Source organism: Falco naumanni, chromosome 8 (genome assembly GCF_017639655.2).
Source record: "Falco naumanni isolate bFalNau1 chromosome 8, bFalNau1.pat, whole genome shotgun sequence".
Lineage (NCBI taxonomy): Eukaryota > Metazoa > Chordata > Aves > Falconiformes > Falconidae > Falco > Falco naumanni.
In genome coordinates this window covers 42,671,206-42,692,093 of record NC_054061.1, presented here as the reverse complement: position 1 = coordinate 42,692,093, position 20,888 = coordinate 42,671,206, and the positions used below count along the sequence as shown (strand labels likewise).

The following is a 20,888-nucleotide window of genomic DNA, read 5'->3' as shown; positions in this document are numbered from 1 at the left end:
AGAATGAAATGGTATCTCTGCTCCAAGATTTTTCTGTCCATTCCACACTAATCACTCAAAACTAAGACTACTTAAGTGAATGTGTAAAAAATGAACAGCAGTAGACATCAATGTGTGCTGCATTTAAAAAAAAAAAAAATCACAGAAACTTTACCACTTTTTGGTAAAATATAGGTCACCTACAGTTTCCATAGTAACCACTGCTGAACTATAGCTCTACAGATGACCACTGCCTATGGCTTTCTTTGCTAGCAGGTGATGTACAAATACAGCCATCCTTCAGTTAAAATAAGGAAGAGCTAAAGGAGTGCTTGGAATTACCATTAGTTTACTTCCAATCATAACTCCTGCTTTAACATTTTCAAAAGTATCCCCCGATATCCTTGTGCAGATAAACTACTTGGCTAACCAGTTGGAAACACACAAAACCTAACTTTCAGTACCAAAAATGTACTCTCTCATCTGCATCTCAAGCCTAGAGTCTCCAAAAGGGAGAAAATTGTCTTTACAAGAAGTTGCAAGAAAAATATTTACACAGAGCAACCTGCTAAACATCAGTAACACAGAAGTTCAGAAAGCACTCACATTAGGCTAAGCTCTCTTTGATAAGCACCCAGCAAGTTCAGCGATGGTGTATTCAGTGCATCCATTGCAAGGGGGTGTTAATGGGTTGACATAATATTGTTTTGCACACAAGCACACAGTGAAACCCAGTCATCTAATAAGGCTGGAGGCAGGATAGTAGCAGTTAAAACCTCACTTGGGAGGAAGTGGTATTAAGTCTTCAGTCAGTCTGATGGTGAAAACCCCTTTCTCACCACCACTGCTCTGGGGCATACACAGTTGATGATGAATTCATTAAAATACAAAAGACTCCACATTACAAAAATACTCTAATTGGCTTTGATAGTGAACTGGGCAATAATAGGACAAGCCAATGTCCTTGACAACTGCTAACTGGTTTTCCCCTTCAGAACAGTCATTTCACTATTATGTGAGTTCAGGCTAAACCAGTTATTTATTTATTTATTTATTTATTTTGATCGGGTATTATGAAAACTCTGTAATACAGGCTTTGAGGTCTGGATGCTACCCACCCACCTTAATGCTATTAGTGCTACAACTATATTGTGGTAGGGTAGCGTCACTGTTCATATACACAATCAAAACACCAAAAATGCTACATATTTAGTGAAAAGAAGAATAATAATCAATAGTGTTAAATGGCATCAACGAAGAATCATGTTGCCTCACTTGCTTTAAACTCTTGCAAGCTCAAAACCACTGATAGATGAACACAAAACACCACAGCAAGACTGCTGGGAAGCCAAACAGCGAAGCTGTCATGGAACAAAGAAATTTGTCTGGTTTTGCTAAAAGAGCTTTGGCAAAAATCAAACAATCCATGTAACTTCAATGAACTGGCAAATTCCAAAGAAATAATGATTTGTATATATTCTTCTAACTGGAGCTGCTGAAAATGTCACTATGGTATTTGGGGGTGGGAGTGGGGGGGCAGACACGGGACAGGGCGATGACACACCAATGCTCTGGTTTTTTACATTCCTGTAAGGATCAGGATCTTCAACACACCTCATGCCTGGTGCACACCAGAAAACTTCCTTGAGCACCAGGACACCAGCAAACAGCAAGACTATAATACATGTGGGAGATGAGGCTGGTCTACAGAGGAAGAAAGCGGGAAGACAAAAAAGCCTCCAGCAGGCAGAATACTTTTATTTTTCCCTAATGTTTCTATCAAAGTTCTTTAATTTTTTGCTCACAGGTCAGTAATTTCCATGGATCCATTCCTCCCTGCAGTTCCACATTTACTCTATATGCTTGCCGTCTTATAAGACTAAATTATCTGAACAAGTCTGTATTTTCTGTGTACAGACACAGCCCTTCACCTTAAGCAGGTCCAAGCCTAGGCCCAAGAGGGCCAAAAATCCCTAGTACAATACAAATGACATAATAAAAATCAGGATATAAAACTCTTGATCCCTGAAGGCTCATAATACTAAAAACACAAATAAGAAGATAGCTGCATCTTTCTTGTAAGCATTAGAACAGTTTCATCTTGAAGCACCAAGAAAAAACTCCTAAGTTCATCTGCTTGTTAATTCTGCTTTGCAAGCACAACTACTAATCTATTAAAAAAAACATACCACAAACAAAATGAAACCAAACCAAACAAAACCCACACAGAAGGCTGTTCCCAGCTTACTGCTAGAGACTTAAGATCTCTTACAACATGGTCACACAAACAACAGATTTGGAAACTATCAACTGATAGGGAAAAACCTTTGAGCAGGAGCAAGCCACCGGATAGAAAACACCTCTTCTATCTTCTAAAAGAAGATCCACTACCAGTAGAAACCGTGCCTTAATGTCACTGTGCTTCTGGTGTGACCTCCCCTCAGTCATGCCTACTGCTAAATCAATTGCTTGTGTAAGCAAAAAACAGCAGAGCAGCATTCAGCAAGGAGAAAACACTACCCGATGGCTCATGTATCGATGCTGGTACATGCTAAAATTACTTTAAAAGTTTACAGTAATTGACAGTAAGACAATGTAATTTGTTAAAAGCACTAACTCTAATTTGGCCTTAAATTTCAAAACATCTTTAAAGATTGGTGGTAAAAGGTGTAAACCAGTATAAAATGCCAAAAATGTACTAAACACAAAACAAAACATCGCACTAGATAAGAAGAGGGGATATTGTAAGGATCTTTCTGAAGCTTCATTTGCTTTGTAAGAGCACATAAAGAAAATTCAAACAAAGCTGCTGAACGGCCAGTGGGACTCTCACTAGAAATAAAAGCTAGTGCTAGGATCGAGCAGTCTTGAGAAAGCAAGCATGAAGAAAAAAATTTCAGACAAAAAAGAAGCTATTAGAAGTTATAAACTGGTAACAGAAAAATCCGTTTTTCCCTCCTTTGTGATCTGATTCATCAATTGTTTCCCTACAGAAGCTGATGTCATGGTATCAGGCCACCCACAGCTTTCACTGGTATCCAAACGTTATAATGCTTCATGTCTGAAGAGGATAGCTACTCCTAGTATCTAAGCCATCTTACAGATTTCACATTTAGAAACACATTTTAAAATTCTGATATTATTTGTCAAAGACCATGGAGCAACTCTTCTTCTAAAATAAAGCCCATTTACACTCCAGCCTTATCGTTTCTCCAGAAAAGGATGTTGGGTAAGACTAGTTCAAATTCAGGCTAGGAATCAGATGAAAAGAACAACTTCTGAGAAACTGTGAGCTTAGATACATTCCTCTTCATCAAGAAAGCCACGGTCATCATGATTTCATGTGTCTAAAATTGTATGCACATCACAGGTGAGAAAAAAGAAATTCCATATTACATGTGAAATTAAATTATGAATTAGACTGTAAAGTTATTCAAATTATTTTGCATCAGCTGCTATCAGAAGCCTAAAACTAGTCACTAAGATTCAATCTGGCATAATACTCCAATTGTTAATCTAATTTTTATTCTGAATCACAAATCAAGGACAAAATCCAACCATCATGTTTAATTTTTAGCAAATCTCACAGACAAGAGTCCATCAGCAAATACCCTTTCATACATTGTGTTAGCATCATTCTGAACAAGGGATCCCAGATCTGCCTGCAGAAGACGGTTGCAGACCCACTGAGAGTACATAGTCCTGAATATGGACCAGGATTTATACATACATTCTCAGTACAAGGTGCTTTCTCTAACAAATAAATGCAGAACAGCTCCAGAAGTGCTACAGAATCTCAATCAACATTTCCCAGTAATTTTCTAATGTGTTTTTGAATATGTTCCACACACATCGATGTAGTGAAAGAGGATGAGTCACTTTCACTGAATAAGAATTTGCAAACTGCTGGAGCATTAAATTCCTTTGATCTTGTTAAACTGGCTCATCCTCATTCTGTTCATTAGCCCTCCCTCTTTTCCCAGTTATGAGCCAGCCAATCTGTAGCCCTTTCTGCAAACTGACATATTTATCAAGTAAAATCTGTTACCGCTGCTTTCTTGCTCTCACTGAAAAACACCCTGTTGCTTGTCAAGTTCTTCTTGTCTCAGGGAACCTCCTTCTCTCTTTTCCTTCATACATGACATAGCCAACAAGCCATCTTCCCACCCTCATCAGTTCTTCATTAGCTCCTCTCTGTATTTCCCCAGTAACCACTAGTTGTTCACCTGTGCATTCTGACCACTCTCTCTGTTCTCTTATAATCCAGCAAATCACGCTCTTGTTCCTCTCACTTTTTTTTTTTTTTATTCCCACCTGATGAAATCCCATCAGTAGTTCCAAAGTACCATTTTGCTGACCTGCAAGAATTGCCAAAGAATCTCAGAAAACAACCTGGTGTTGCTTTGAGCCATGTCTTGATAAGTACATTTCTTTAAGGGTTAACATTGGAACGTGAGTATCTACATGATTTGAAAAATAAGAGTACCTTAAATTGTAAGTATAAATTATCATTAATTTTCCAGAAACTTATCTGGCAACTGCAACAGGCCTATTTTCTCATCTATCTGAAAAATCAGTGTATGTGGAATCTGCCACAAAACAGGTATCCATGTTTAGGCAGCAATTCAATTACAATACTGATTAGCAAAAAGCACCTTGATGTTTTCACTGTACTCCTTTGATGGAAAAATACTGTATAGTCAAAAAAATCTGTTAGTACTTTAGTCTTTACCAATCAGAAATCACAGTTGTCATAGAAACCGTAAAAACTGAAGTCAGCCATGACATAACAAGAAGATAATGGAAAATGTCTGCTGGCTCAGGTTTTCATGCTGGAAATGCTTCAGTGGATTTAACTAGGGAGTCAGCTGGTTCTCCAAATCTAACAAAGAATCCTAAAACAACAGGTAGGATTACTTTTTTTAATAATCTGGTCAGAGCCTGGAAAATAATAGTATTTATTACTCCTGATCTACACATTGGCTACATTAACAGCAGAGACACTCTTCCCAGAATATTCAGTACAAGGCTCCACTTAAGAGGACTGAATTTCTTCGACCACATGTCTGAGATACCTTGGAGGGACTTTTGGACAGCGTTCTCAGTGTTCCAGAGATCCCATTTTTGGCATTTCAAAACCGAGGCAAATAACTTCAAAAGTCTATGTTGCTATTAGTTTCTGTCTCTCACATATATGCTGTTCAGAAGATGACTTCTAATTTGCAGGCCTCAGCCCCAACCCAGGGTGGTCCAGCTCCATGCCAAACGTTATTTCGGGTTCTTTCCCTATGACATGAAACTCAGTAAAATAAAACTCTACTGTTGACTAACAAAGACTACAAGAGTCTTTCACTCTCCATCTCCCAGAGCCAAAGCACAGACCAACCCCCCACACCAGAGGTCTTCCTGCCTTTTACTGGAACCACTTTAATACTTCATGATTACTAACTGGCAGAACTGGCTTACTGCTATCATTTGCCCTTTAAGCAGAGACCACCCTGCTGAAAAGAGAATCATCATACACAGGAATATCGCTGGGCTGGCCTCACTGTGGGTGAGCAAACTGAGTTGATTAACCACAAATAACATGAAAAGCAGCAATGTGAATGTGGAAGTATTCAGACCTTTTAAGAAAAACAAACAAACAAAACACAACTTCAGAAGCCTTGAACTGAGTTTTACAGAGAAACTGAGGGGCTTTTTTTTTGTTTTCAGTTAGTTTCCTTAAGAGATATTTTCACTCTCTAGCTTTAATTTATTCTTTCAAATAACACGGTACACATATTTTCAATAGAGAGCAAACAGGTACTGGTATTCCCTATGCTTTCCTAGAATCACCTTAAATATAAAACATTTTATCGTGATTGATACAGCAGTTTCCAGAACTGTTAAACAGCTCCACTGACTGATCCCCCCCCCAACCCCATCCTGCTTAAAAATAGTATTTAATGGCAGGGGTGAGCCTAGCTGGTCTGTGAGGTGCTTCAGCAATCCACAGAAGGTTAATGGACACAAATAAGAGGAACTTTCCAGTTGCACCTGAGAAAGTCTGGCCCAGCCCAAATTCACCTGTCAACTTCCCTAACCATGAGTTTAGAAGAAAGTTCTGATTTAAAACAAATTGAAGTCCTGATTCTAGTAAATGAGTAGCAAGCAATCCATGAGTGAAACAGTAATCTTCCTTCAAAGGGCAAAGAAACACAAATCATGTCTCCTTAAAAAGAACAGCATTATTTAGATTGTTTCCTGCATACAGTGTGCAGGCTTCTTACTAGAAAACAAGCACCTGACTCACACAAATCCCTAAACCTTAGTGGGAGAGACACAAGATGTATTTCTTCAGTTACCACAATCCAGACCCTAGTCAACATATGTATAAAACCCTGTAGCTACTCACTTTTCAGTTCTGTGGCATTCTGTTACAAGCTTTATAGTTAGAATATCACTCAACACTTCTGTATACCATTATCACGTTTATCGCACTTCTACAGATATATGTATACAAACATATATATGCTTTTCCAAATTGCCCATATATACACACATATATAGTTATGCTTTTTCCAAGCCACACGTGTACACGCATACACACACAGAGACCTGTATCTTTAAAAAGGCACATTCCTTTCCAAGAATGCCATAGAGGAAATGAAAAGCAATATAATGCTACTGTAATAATTTAACAGATTTGGATATGCCCAACATTTATTTTTGAACAAAACATGTTAGCACAGGAAAAGAAAGATTAATGTAAAATGTTCAGTATTAATTGTTAACAATAGCCTTAATCTACACGCAGCTTGTAAAATACTGTTATAATATTACATCCCACTACCACAATTTTTTGTGGGGCTCATGGCATAATAAAAGATTCTTTTTAGGTTGCTGTTGTGTGTCCCAGCAGTCCCTTGGAGAAGCAATGAATCTGCACATGTATCGATAGAGTGAGAAGAATTTGTATGAATCTTTTCAGTTCTGAACAGCAGAGCAGCTTTGGGCACACAGTAGGAGCCCAGACTTCAGGGAACATGTGTACAGAATAAACAGATTACTGCATTAAGTGGGCTGAAGAGGAGAAACAATTTTACACTGATCTCAGATGAGGCTAGAGCAAACGTCTCACGTATTCTAAAAGCCTGCTGTTATGCATATAGCATATGCTAGTGAGGACAGAGTTGTCCACAACGGCACAGCGAGTTTTCTTATTTTGCCCCATATTCAAACATCATGCAACTCAATCCTGCAACTTTCTCACATAAATCATCTCTATTTGCAGATAATCTTATTGATTTCCACTTTACATCTAGAGATTTTGGACTGTTAATAAATTTGTCATTTCCATTTTCCAGAAGCTGATGACTAATATTTTACACTGAGTGAAAAGCTGGCTGGGAAGCCAAGCCCGAAGAGTGGTAGTAAATGGAGTTACACCTGGATGGCAGCCGGTCACAGGTGGTGTTCCCCAGGGCTCAGCATGGGGCCAGTCCTGTTTAATAGCTTTATCGATGATCTGGACAAGGGGATCGAGTGCACTCTCAGTCAGTTTGCAGATACCACCAGGCAAGGAGGGAGTGTTGGTCTGCTTGAGGGCAAGAGGCTCTGCAGAGGGATCTGGACAGACTGGATCGAGAGGCTGAGGTCAATTGTATGAGGTTCAACAAGGAGAGGTGCTGGGTCCTGCACTTGGGTCACAACAACCCCACACAACGCTACAGGCTTGGGGGAAGGGCAGCTGGAAAGTTGCCTGAACAAAAAGGACCTGGGGGTGCTGGTTGACAGCTGGCTGAACACGAGCCAGCAGTGTGCCCAGGTGGCCATGAATGCCAACAGCATCCTGGCTTGTATCCAAAACGGTGTGGCCAGCAGGACAAGGGCAGTGACTGTCCCCCTGTGAGCAGGTGAAGGATCTAAACAAACAGTCTTACAAGGAGCAGCTGAGGGAACTGGGGTTGTTTAGCCTGGAGAAAAAGAGGCTCAGGGGGGACATTATCGCTCTCTGCAACTGCCTGACAGGAGGCTGTAGGCAGGTGGGGGAAGGTCTTTTCTCCCAGGAACAAGCCACAGGACAAGAGGGAACAGCCTCACGGTGCACCAGGGGTGGTTTGAATCGGGTATTAGAAAAAAATTCTTCACTGAAAGGGTGGTCAAGCATTGGAACAGGCTGCCCAGGGAGGTGGTGGAGTCACCATCCCTGGAAGCATTTAAATACCACATAGATTTGGTGCTTATGGACATGGTTTAGCAGTGGACTTGGCAGTCCTGGGTTAATGGTTAGACTTTATGATCTTAGAAGTCTTTTCCAACCTAAATGATTCTATAAAATAACAACAACAGAGGACAGGAATCTGAAAACCACTACTAGCAGAATCTGATTGAAAAGAAATGAATTCTGATACAACATATGCCATTCCAGATCCTCTGAAAAACCTTTAGTAAGTAGCAATCTGTTGCAGTCACCACTCCAATAAACCCATTCTCCCCAGAAAAACATAGAAGTACACTTCCAAAAAACAATGGATTCCAATAAAATCAGGAAAAAATCCTGTTACATAGGAACCGTCAAATGTTCTTTGAGGTAAAAAGCAGGAAAATAGCCAGAAGTTCCTCAGCTAGTTTACATGAAATACTATGTTTTCTTGGGCTACAGGGCTGATCCTTCACCACCCTATATAAATACCTCTACAGAAAGAAGTAGATGTGGCTTCTATTTTGATGCTGCTAAACTGTACAAGCTTCAACTATAGAGAGCCAAGCTCTTTAAATTCAATCTCCGTTGTTTATTTCTCATTTACCAAAACACTTGAACTGCTTTATTTACTTTGTGATTTATAAAGTCTGCTGTCACAGCAGTCAGGGATGTTTGGTGGTGGCTTTTTTTCCCCACAAGTACTTACCTAGAGAGCTGCATTAGAAAAGTACTGCCCTTGCCTACAGAAACATGAGCAAATAGGTTGTGGCTTTGTCCAGAATGAAACAATGAAAATGGGAAAAAAAAGCCCCAAACAAACAACCAAACCTCAAAACAAAAAAACCCAAAACCAACCCACACATAAAAATGGAAAACAAATGAAGGCTAAGCAAAATAAATGTATCTGCATCGTGCCCTGAAGCCTATTCAGTAGACAAAGCACTGGCAGACTGCCAAGTGGAATAAATTCCAGGCTGCAAATCCCATCGCTAAATTTGGAGAGTTCAAGTTCCAAGAGCCAACAGCAAAAGCCTCAAACACAATCAACACAGAGTAATGATGATGGGGGGGGGGGGGGAAGCAGTTGCACATCTCAAATCTACCTGTGCCTCAAAACATCCCAGTCTTTGTTCTTCCCACTGGCATTCTACATCCTTCAAGAAGCCTACAGAAAACCTGGCCTTCTGAAAATCATCAGTACTGAGCCACCATCTGCACTTAAAGAGGTGAGGCAGCAAAACTGAAAGTATCAAATCAGAGCATGAGATATACACACACATTTGGCAGTGGAAAGCTGCAAATGGATCCCAGACCTAGGAGAGACTTGAGCTAGTAAATTGATGAAGCAAAACACCGTTCCCTACAGACTTATCAGAGGAGGCCCAAAAGCAGTCTCGTTGAGGTTTCACAGCACTGTACAAACTGTTCCTGGAGACATGCTTGCTGCTACCACAGGCTGTTTACCAGTGAGCTTGTTCTGGGATGAGAACAAGCAACAATACTTCATCACTCTGAATCTCTGACGTACACAAGCCATAAAGTCACAACAAGTAATTCAGGTTGAAAAGGACTTCAGCAGGTCTCTAGTCCAGCCTCCTGCTCAAAGGAAGGTCAGCTAAGACATCAGACCAGGATGCTCACAGCTTTAGCCAGTCAGCTCTGGAGAACCTGCAAGGACAGAGACTACACAGCCTCTCTGGGCAACCTGTTCCAGTTGAGGACAGCCTGGCTGTCCTCATGGTGAGAAGTTTCTCCTTACATTCAGTCAGAACATCTCTCGTTTCAGTCTGCAACTACTGCCTCGCACCCTCACATCACAGGCCACTGGGCATGCCTACCTTCCACGTAAGCTACTCACAGGGCACTGCATGGTTTCCACCAACTCCCCCCACTGCCTTCCCTTCGCCAGGCTGAACAAGGTCAGGTCCCTCAGCCTCTCCTCACAGGGCAAATGTTCCAGCCCTCTCATGACCTTGGTGTCCCTCTGCTGAACTTGCTCCGCTTTATCAGTGTCTTTCTGGCATTGGGGAGGGCAGACCTGGGCACACAGTTCCAGGTACAGGCTAGGGGGTGCTGAGCGGAGGGGCACTGTCACTTCCCTCACTCCGCTCGCTGTGTTTCTGCTCGTGCAGCCCAGGGGGCTGTTGCCCTTCCTGGCTGCCAGGGCGCTGCTGGCTCACCTTCACCTTGCTGTCTGTCTGCCGAGGCTCCCGGGGCCTTTTTGCAGAGCTGCTGCCTGGTCAGCCAGCTCCCAGCCTGGATCACTGCAAGGGGCTCTTCCTTCCCAGGCACCCAGCTCTGCATTTGTCTTTGCTGAACTTTATGTGCCTCCTGTCAGCCCACCTCTCCAGCCTGCCTAGGTCCCTCTGAGAAGAATAGTTGATGCCCTTCAGGAAGAAGCCCCCATTCAAGGTGGTTCTCTGCAAACTTGATGCAAGTCACTCTGTCACCTCCTTCAGGTGATGGATAAAGATGTTAAACAGGACAGGTTTCGGGACAGACTCCTGTGTTCCCCCTCAAATTGGAATACAACCCCTTCACCACCACACTTAGCTGTGCCAAGTCCTCAGTGTGCTGTGTGCTTTGAAAACTCTGCTCAAAGAGAAGGTACAGAAGTCCTTTATCCAGAGGAGCTTTTTTTCCTTACCAGATAAGGAATTACACTGAGTCTACTGCCAGCCATAACTCACAAATAGCTCTATCCTAACTTTATTAGACACGACATTAAAAAAAATGGAGACACCCTTGTAGCTGCTACATATGAATTTTCAGTTGAAGTCCAGATCACTTACAGCTACTCATTTACACATGTGGTTTGTGGCAGGTATGAGGCTTTACGTGAGTTTAGTAACTGGTAACCTCAACATGAGAAGTTCAAAGGAAAATATGCCATAAATTAGCTATTCAAGTTCAGTTGGTTGAGTGGGAACAAGAAAAGGATTTCTGTTCTTTAAGTGTCTCACCTAACATCTTCTCAGGGAGAGTAACACATTTCTTCCTCTGTTTACTCTTGTAATGAGTGGAAGAAAAGGACTGAGGGCTGTGTGGTTACATTGATTCAGGTGGCAGGACGAATGATCAGAGGGATCAGCTATTCTGTCACAGATCATGCACATTCTCAGCTCTGAACAGACACGGCTCAAGCAGAAACTCTGGCCTTCAAGCTTCGTTACTGCCCATTTTCCCTCTTCTCCCAGATCATCACCCAAAATGCAACATGTTCTCATATATACTGTCCTGGCTGCAGCTGGAATAGACTTGATTTTTTTTCCTGGTAGCTGGTACAGTGCTATGTTTTTAATTTAGTATGAGAATAATGTTGGTAGCAACAACTAAAATATCAGTATGTTAAGTAGGGCTTACTCTAAATCAAGGACTTTTCAAGTTTTCAGTGCTCTGCCAGTGAGCAGATGCACAAGAAGCTGGGATGGAGCAGAGCCAGCGCAGCTGACTCGAACTAGCTAAAGGGATATTCCACACCATAGAACATCATGTTGAGCATATATACAGGGTGGGGGGTGACCGGGAGGGGCCAATCGTTGCTCAGGGACTGGCTGGGCACTGGTCAGCAGGTGGTGAGCAACCGTATTGAGCATCACTTGTTTTGGGGTTTTTTGTTGGTTGGTTGTCCCCATTCTCCTGCCTCGGATTTTATTCCTCTCTCTCCCTCTTTTGTTTCTTACAGTTATTATTGTTATTATTTTTACTTTATTTCAATTACTAATCTGTTCTTATCTCAACCCATGGGTTTTACTGTTTTCCGATTATCCTCCCCATCCCATTGGGCAGGGCGGAGTAAGCAAGCAGCTGCATGGTACTTAGTTGCTGACTGTGGTTAAATCATGACAATAGTTAAAACATTTCACACTACCTTGATGTAAATTATCTAGTATACAAGTGGAGTTCCCTCTGAAACTCACTGACATAAAATTTTTTTACATAAACAACTACCAGAGGAAATAGTTCTTTTTGAAAAAGAAGTAATTAATCATAGTGTCAACATTCAAATGTAATAAAACAGAAAAATGCTTCAAAATAAAAGCAGATAGTCTACACTGTGTTTCTTCCAAGTAAGACACACCTTTCCTTAGTTTGTATAAAAAGGAGCATCATGCCTTACACCCCACTTTAGTACTTACGGGTAAAATGATTAGAAGTGGATGGATGGGTATTACTTCCACTGTCGGCACTTTCACTGCTAGAAATGTCATCATCCGATTCCCACACACAGGAGCAAGGTGAGGAGCCATCAACTTCCTCAAACTTCCTCTTTAAAATTCCACTCATCGCTGCAATGCTGTCACATGCACCTGCAACAGGAACAGAGGCAATGAGGCACTGAAACATCTGCCTGTTGTCCAGGTCTTCAAATTACTTTATCATAGAGGAGTTAATGTATCAACCAGATACTACTACCTGTAGCTAAATGGTTCTTTACCAAGAGTTTTAAACAACTTTTCCAGGAAGGAGTAAAAAATGCTTATACTCAGTATATTCATCATCTCACTGAATTTCTTACAGGCAGTCTTTTCCTCTTAAGACAGAACATAAATGCTACCTACGTTCTACCAGCACAAAGTTCTTTGACAAACCGCATGCATAAAAAAAAATAAAATAGTATTTCAGTTACGCATCAAATTTGGGCCAAGCATAAAGTATATATAATCCAAAATAATTCAGCAGAAATGTGCCTTTATACAACACTTTAAAATGTACTTGGCACCAAGAAACATTACATGACAAAAATCAGTGTTCACTAAATATAGTGCAGAAAGAAAATGTTCTCTTTTTTGATTTAAAGGTCCAATTTATGTAACAGTAATATCAAATGCCCACATTTTCAATTAGATTGGAGAGCATGAGATATTTAGCATCTTTTCAGGCCGGGCCCTGCAAACACACTTCTGGCTCATTTTGTCATTTTAATTTATGCAGAAGTTTCTTGCAGAGCTTTTGTGAAATTCAGTTATGAGTACTGGCACACATGTAGACTATTTCCATTCACACAAATAAAGTATCAAGGGACTGAATCTATCCTTATGAACTTGGCTTCCTAATAGTTGTTTCCCTTTCATATATAACAGCTGATCTCTTATCATCTCCATTTATGGAATAGCAAGCAGAAAAAGATCAAAATACTTTTAAAAAAATCCCTAGATCATTTTAATGCATCTGATCGGCTGAAACAATTTTTTCTTTATCTTTAATTAAAAAAAGATCTTAAAGTTTACTGACAGCATCGTTACTGATTACATCCTACTGAAGACTGAAAATTAATTTTAAGGTCTTAATTTAAAAGGTACAGATAATAGCTACTGACTGCACTAATCAGTGGAACGCTGCTGTAAATAGCTGGGGAAAAAGGCTGCTGTTTGATGCTTTCAAGCATATAGTATCAAAAAATGATCATTCTTCTGAATGCCGCTTGCCTTCAGCTTGTTAAGCTGCCAATACAATTCATTTTACACCAAAGTTGATTCCCTCCAGTAAGTTTCATTCTACCTTTATGGATGTGTCTATAATTTAGAGAAAAAAAATTCAGGATAGGTGTGGAATCATGACATAATGGTAAGAACACATGCTACATAAGATGATCTTCAGCACTGAACTTGTTCGTATGCAGAACACACTAAAAAATTAAATAACAAACATACTAGGTTTTAATACTGTCAGTGACACAGACAGCTTTAAATGCATACGGCTGTCATTATGTTCTCAGCTTGTTTTACTATTTATTGAAAAAAAAATGTTTTCCTGAAAGGGATTTCTTCAGGCTACGACTCTAAACAGAACACGCTTAGATCTCAACCTTTGCCCTTCTGTCCAAAAATGAATTACTATAGACTGCAAAGAAAACATGGTATTTTTATCCTGAGGACAAAGGAGCATTTAACATCGCTCTGTAATAACCTTTGCAAAAAAGTAAGTATACATGAGATCTTTAAGCATCAACCTTTATTAAAATCACATGAGAAACAGAACACCAGCATCACCACACACACTGAAACCCCACAACAATAGAGAGGGGGCTGAACCCCCCCAAAAAACAGGTTCAGAAACAACAACTCTGAACTGTCCCCCACATCATTACTATATCGCTTGCCAGCCACCTTTTCCTTTGCCTCCTGCAATGCTTACAGCACTGAAATTGTGAAATCACCATTATTTCCATGGCAACAGCCCGCAATATCAAAACCACAGGATTATAGCTTGACTGCAGAAGAGGGTAAAGAAGCAGCTGGAGTGTGAGAAAGAAAATGCTTACATTCAAACATCTCAGTGAAGACAGTGAGAAATGGGCTGACAAAGAGTTTATCGTCTAAGTGAGACCTAGGTCAAATCCACGTCTGAGCCCATTGAAATTGTGGCTACGGGAGTCATGAAGTTCCACGTCCAAATAAGTTCAGTCGTAACTGCACTGCGAGGCAAACCTAATAGCTGCAATCATCACTAGTGTGCAGACTGTCAGAGAGCATGAACTAATTTCATAGTCCAAGATGATTTCCAGACAAAAGCTCTTCCTTCATTGTCTTCTGCAAGTATACCACACAGTGACTGGATGCCTAACATGCATCTTGCACATCAGTAAAGTCGTTGCAGATAGTGAGTCTCAACTGCCAGTTCTGTTTACAGCTAGTAGCAGAAACAATTTTTTTCACACCAAAGGGTTTTGAATTTGCTGGCATTTAGCATAGCCTACATTTGCACCAAATGTCATCACCTGGTAACATAAAAGCTATTTCATTAAGAAGATTTATGTAATAAACTGTAACAAATGATTCCCAGGATCCTTGGAAATAGCATATGCATTAGTTCCGCACCCAGCTTGCCAAGAAAGATAAGCCAGGAGGTAGGGGTATACTGCAGAACCTGGGTACCACCACAGCGCACAGCTATCCATTATATATACTTGGAATCACTGTTGCTCAATCTTTGTTCTGAATATCTTCCAATAAGATTATCAAGAAGGTTGTTTGACAAAGTAGTCGTGAAAAAATTTAGGCATTGCCACTTGCCTAAGATCTGCTGATTCTAGCCTCTCTGCTACCAAGTCTCCCTCCCAAGGAAAACACCTACACAGGGGAAAGACGACACTTTTGTTGCTCAGGAGTTTGGCTATCACAGAGATAGATTAAAGAGATCTAAAACTGTTTGTACACACTATGTACCAGCAGGAGATCCCTTCAGAATAACATCTGTATAAACAGCTGCCACTCCATAAGCCAATATTCTTCAGAAAGAGGCACATCTGCACAGATACATTTAACCCACACCTTGTTTACACAGGCACCCTGTAGTACCTGGGTGAGATCCACATCTCCAGGAACTAAGAGATAAGAAGCATGGTGACACACAACCCAACAATGTTCATGAAAGCATTTTTTTGCACTCTGTTGATGATGTGATATATCCCAGTGGAAGACAGAGCACAACAGGAATAAGCAAGTCAAACTTCTAGCAGCAGTGAGGCCACAAAGTTTGTAGTATCTCTAAAGGTTCCTTAAGTCCAGAATTGGAGAACCAGGGCAGGGAACTTTTGATTTTTTTTTTTTTTTTTTTTTTTTTGGGGGGGGTTGGTTGGTTGGGGGGTTTCTTGTGGTTTTTTCCCCAAAAAATTGAATTTCTGTCCTTTTTCCTGCACCATAGCTATACTGAACAAGAAATTTCAGATTTTGGGGAATCAAACTGAATCAAATGCAGTCACAAATCTAAATCCAACCTCATCTGAACCGAAGACTCTCCAGGTTTAGAGGACAAGGCACCAAAGGCTTAAACAAGTCTAATTTCTAATTCACAAATGAAAAGTAAAACTATAAATAAACTCCATATCTGATAACAGGAATTGTAAGGGTAATATAACTACACAGTGGTTCAATTTTGCTAACAGAAAAGTCATAGCATGCAAAACAGTACACCATATAGGATGGGAATAATCTCAAACACACAAAACTACTAAAGCAATACGTATGTTCTGAAGAAAAATGAGTAAATGTGTGTATTACTGCATAAAATCTAGTACACAAAAGTCCATGACTGACTATAGAAACCAAACAACATCACATGACTAAGAAAAATAAATGCACAGTACTAAGTCAATATTCTTGGACTTCCAGTAAGAAGACACCAGTGAGGTCCAGCCTTCAGAGGCAAACAGAATAACAGCCACCAGCTGCCGTTAGAGATCTGCTATATCAAACTTGTCAGTTCAGGTGAAAAAAGGAGAAAGTTGGCTTGAAAAGTTCAGTTAGAAACAGACCTTTCTGGATAATTATTAAATAACTCCCTAGTAGCTAAGTTTGATTTGGAGCTGCATCCTGCTGATTCACATAACTAAGAAGCAGGCACTGGAAGCTTTCCTGTTTGTTGATCTGTCCTTCACAACAAAGAAACCCTCGCACAGTGATGTGATACGTCATCCTCTGCTGTGCTCCTCACCATACTAACATGACATTAATCCACAGCAAAGCAAAACAAAGCTGAAATAGCAGGAACAGTATTGAAGCAAGGAAAATCAGCTACACACATTGTTGTGAACTCTAGGTCAAAGACCAATCACCTGACACAGTTATGGATTCTTCAAGGAAATGGCAACCCGATGGAAGCATATGATGGATGTCGGCTGCGAGAATCATATAGCTTTCTTAAACATTTTCCCCCCCCTCTCCCCCCGCTCCATTTTTAACTCCTTTCCTAGTTTTCCTCCACCTACTCCTACAAAGAGATCATTTAACCAGTTCTCTAGCTGCAGGTATGCTGACTGGCAAAGCAAGTCCTCAGAGCTCCATGGCAACAGGCTTTGCCTTGCTATGATGCCGGATAATTGGCAGGCACCATACATTTTAAAAGTTCAGAGGCAACATGTTATTACTAGATGACAAAAATCCCATGTAAATGTGGGGGATATATCTAACACAGTCACAATACTACCTGGAACCTACAAAGTAAATTATTGTAAAAGCCTGGCTGGATTGAGTTTTCTCTTGTACCTGAAAAGCTGGGAAATTTTAGGGAACCATGGTTAAAATCTCATTGCAGCAATCCTTTAGAAAACCTCCAAATCCCACTGAAAAGCCCAAAAAACGAGTTGTGTTAGAATTACTGAGGGGAGGGGAGGGGTGATGGAGTCCGTGCTCCCAGCTCCAAGATGCTTCTTATGTTATCCCCATAACATATACCGCCTAGCTTGCTCTACAAAACCTAACTTTTAAGTTGCCATATCCCCAGTGTTTCACAGACACCCATGGACAGGAAAAAGTAAAGCAGAAAAATAATCCACGAAACAAAAGTGCCAGGACCACACTGGATAGGTATTACAGGGAGAGGCAAGCATTTCTCCTAAATTGCACTTTAGCTATTGCTTTGAAATGTGCTAAAAGATACTAATAAAACAACACGCTGCAATATGGACATAGGCAGCTGAAAAAAATCTTTGTGCAGTGACAAAGACAAATTCAAAGACGTTTTCATCCTAGTCAAAATCTTCAAATAAATGACTGTTTTGAAAAATCCAGCATTACAGTATCCAGCTCATACTACACCACATGGGAAACTGAACAAGTAGGGAACATACCTGTGAAGACATAAACATCAAGTATGTCCCATATGCAGTAAGCATAACAAAACAGATCAGAAATAGTAAAATAGGACCCTGCCTCAGACTACATATCCTCATGATTTAGAGAGAAGCCTCACTATACGAATCAGTTATTGCCCAATGCTTAGGAAAAAGTCCAAGAACACACTGGCGTTCAGGGGAGGAAAAGATGCAATTAATTGCTTCTTTCATTATTTATGAAATCTTATTTTATACTAATTCCTTCTTGAAAGCTGATTATGTGCCATGATAAAATCTACCTGGATAAAAATTCTTATCTGAAAAAAAAAAAAAAAAAACCCACCCAAAAATAAAAATAAAAGACAGTCACCAAAGACTTGACCTATGAGAGGCAATGCATTTTGCCTTGTCTCAAATGTATCAAGTGAAAGTACAGAAAAATTTAGACAAAGTCTGTAGCAACAATACAGATTTGCTTCTGAACAAAAAACACTTATGCAAATGACTGGAAACTGAACAGGAGGATGCAGAAAGCAGATGTTACACATAAAACATTACTGCAAAGTACTCATCACAAACAACTCCCACCCACTGGCCAGTCAGCATGTACTATAACATGCTAGGGAGACTTGGCAAATAATTTCACAGTGAAATCATGAATATTGATGCTCACAAGCAGAGATGTTTGGGTTATTTGTTGTGATTAATATTCTTTTTGAATTTAGGTCTTTTTCTTAGCTTGCAAACAAAGCTTGATTTTTTTAAAGACATTTTTCTTACCTGCTGAATAAACGTCAGCAGCAGAGACGGTCATGAACTCATCAAGGTGTTTGTTTGGTTCCACATATTGTGCTTAATCATTCTGCTCTTTGTGTAACCGACAGTTTTAAATGGGGGCGGGTGGGATGGAGGGGTGGGAAGAGTCAAAACCAAAATCATCTACTGTGACATCATCATTCACACAAAGAATACTATTTGCTTGTGAAAATGTCTATTCATGCAAAGGACTGTATTAATGCAGACAAAAATCCATTTGCATGAATGCTTGCAAACAGTGAACAACAGAGGTACACGAACATGACTCAAACAGCTGTTCAGAATTCAAATTAATGTTTGCAATACATGTTTCACTGTATTTGGCAGCTCTAATCACCAGCACCAGTTGCCAGAGGTAGGGCTGATAGGTTCACTATTACAATCTGTAAAAATTAAAAACGCGTAGCAAGCTAATTCCACTTAAAGAAACTATTCTGTATAGGCAGAAGTTATACCATTAGTATAATCTTACTCGTAAAATTGTGTTTACAGCAGTGGTCAGGTTACACAGACGTAAACTAGGAAAAGTCTTTCTCTGCTTGTTTGCTTCAGTCTAGCTAAATTTGTAGCACTAAGTAAATCCTGCAGGATAAGACTGCGCAATTCAACCTGGGGAATCTGTTCTGGCATTGCACACCAAATTCTGCCAAGCCTGCTCTTTGCAGGGTTTCTATACCATCACTTTACAGCACTCCTGATTTCACACTTGACTACTAATCCACTAATCTTCTAGACTGCCTACACATTGTTGTGCACTCTAACACACACCAACAAGCTCCACTGGCAATGAATTTAGAATGCAGAAAGGATGTTGGCATATGCTCACCACCTGTCTCTACACACAGTACCAATGCAATGGTGGTAGATCTGGCTCCCCGAGTCCTCCAGAAGCATCTCATAAGCTTCTACATGCACCAAGCATGTAAATGCCCCCGCTCTCCATCACCCAAATATAAGACTCCTGCATACAGTAGCAAATGGCCTTCTGATGCCCGAGTCCAGTTCTTAGCTACACCAACTGATGTCAACATTTAAATGAAATGTTCATGTATAATACAGCCAACAGAATGAAATTCTAGGCTAGTTCTCCTAAGTCTTCTTTCAGCATGCTCCCCAGAGAGCAAAATGAGACGAATAAGAGGCAGCAATAATTCAACCAGGCACCCAGAAGCTTAGCATTCAGGTCTCCAATGACAAAGGTGCAACCTTGTAGAAGGGGATTCAGAGGCATTCAGCAAGAGGGCTTTCCTGTCAAGGTAAGATCTGCCCACAAAAGCTGTTTAGTTTGAGCTCGTGTTTCATTTGTAACAATATTCTAAGCTTGTTGCAGCAAGAACTGCTTCTACAAGAGTGAAAGATGCATAAGCGACATCGAGTCCTAGAGGCAAACAGGAGATTCAGGAAAAAGTCATGCTGAAGCTGGGTCACAAACTCAGGTTCATAATGACTAACCTCCATCTAAGTCATCTAGGACACTATCAGCAGCGCCTGTCACAAACTCCTTTCCAAAGTCTTCAGGTAACGCTGCTGAAGACCTGGTATTGGCCACTTCTCTTGTAGGTTTTAAGCTTTGATGATGAAATTTCATCAATTAAAAATCTCTTCACCCAAACCCTCTGTGAAATATTTTCTTTTGCTTCTGCTTGAAGAAAAAAAAAAAAAAAAAAAAGATGGTGCAATGTATTTCACCTCCACTACAGAAGTATCTGTATTCCAAAGAAACTTTTAAGTTTGTATGTGGGCTCCCAGAAAAGACTTACTTCTTTGTAGACTGTATTGCAGGACTGCTTGCTCTGGCCAGGAGATGTCACAACTCTTCATAAAACTGAAATGTGAAAGCAGGAAAACACTACCACCAGTCCTACTGACTTCTACAGATACAGCACCTTTTAGAGAGGGGTGAGCATGCAGGCAATAGGAAGAACTGGTCTGTCCGCTATATAGGAGACTGCATACTAACACCACATATTTATTGCACCTCTTTGCAAAAGGACAGACAACATTTGGCTTGGCTAGCCCCTCCCCAGCAACAGGAGTGAGGTTCCAAGACCATCAGTAGTGTTTTCAGCATGTTCTTGGCACGGTGACTTTGCATTATGCTGCTCCCAGCTACAAGAATGGCAGTAGTGTCCCACTCTGTAGTAAAGACTGGAAATGCTGTCACCTTAAGAGTGCTGGAAACGTAAATTTTGCCCAGATTAGCCCAAGTAACAGTACTAATTGCCAGACTGTGATGTGCCTTTGTACTATTTCAGTACTGATCTTCCACACTGTTCTTTCATGAACATCAATCTTGTGTACTGCCTGCAGAGGAACTGCACAACACGGTAGGTTATCTTGTATAGCTCA

The 20,888-nt window shown here is 40.5% G+C and overlaps 1 protein-coding gene across 3 annotated transcripts in view; it reads right to left on the bottom strand.

Moving 5' to 3' along the window:
- Positions 1-20,888, bottom strand: part of CSRNP3 (cysteine and serine rich nuclear protein 3) — a 111,804-nt gene that overhangs the window by 68,926 nt on the left and 21,990 nt on the right. For all 3 annotated transcript variants that reach the window (XM_040604427.1, XM_040604426.1, XM_040604425.1), the window contains exon 2: positions 12,307-12,477. In XM_040604427.1, the coding sequence (XP_040460361.1) occupies positions 12,307-12,454 (148 nt within the window). In that variant the 5' untranslated portion in view covers positions 12,455-12,477. The remainder of the gene's footprint in view (positions 1-12,306; positions 12,478-20,888) is intronic.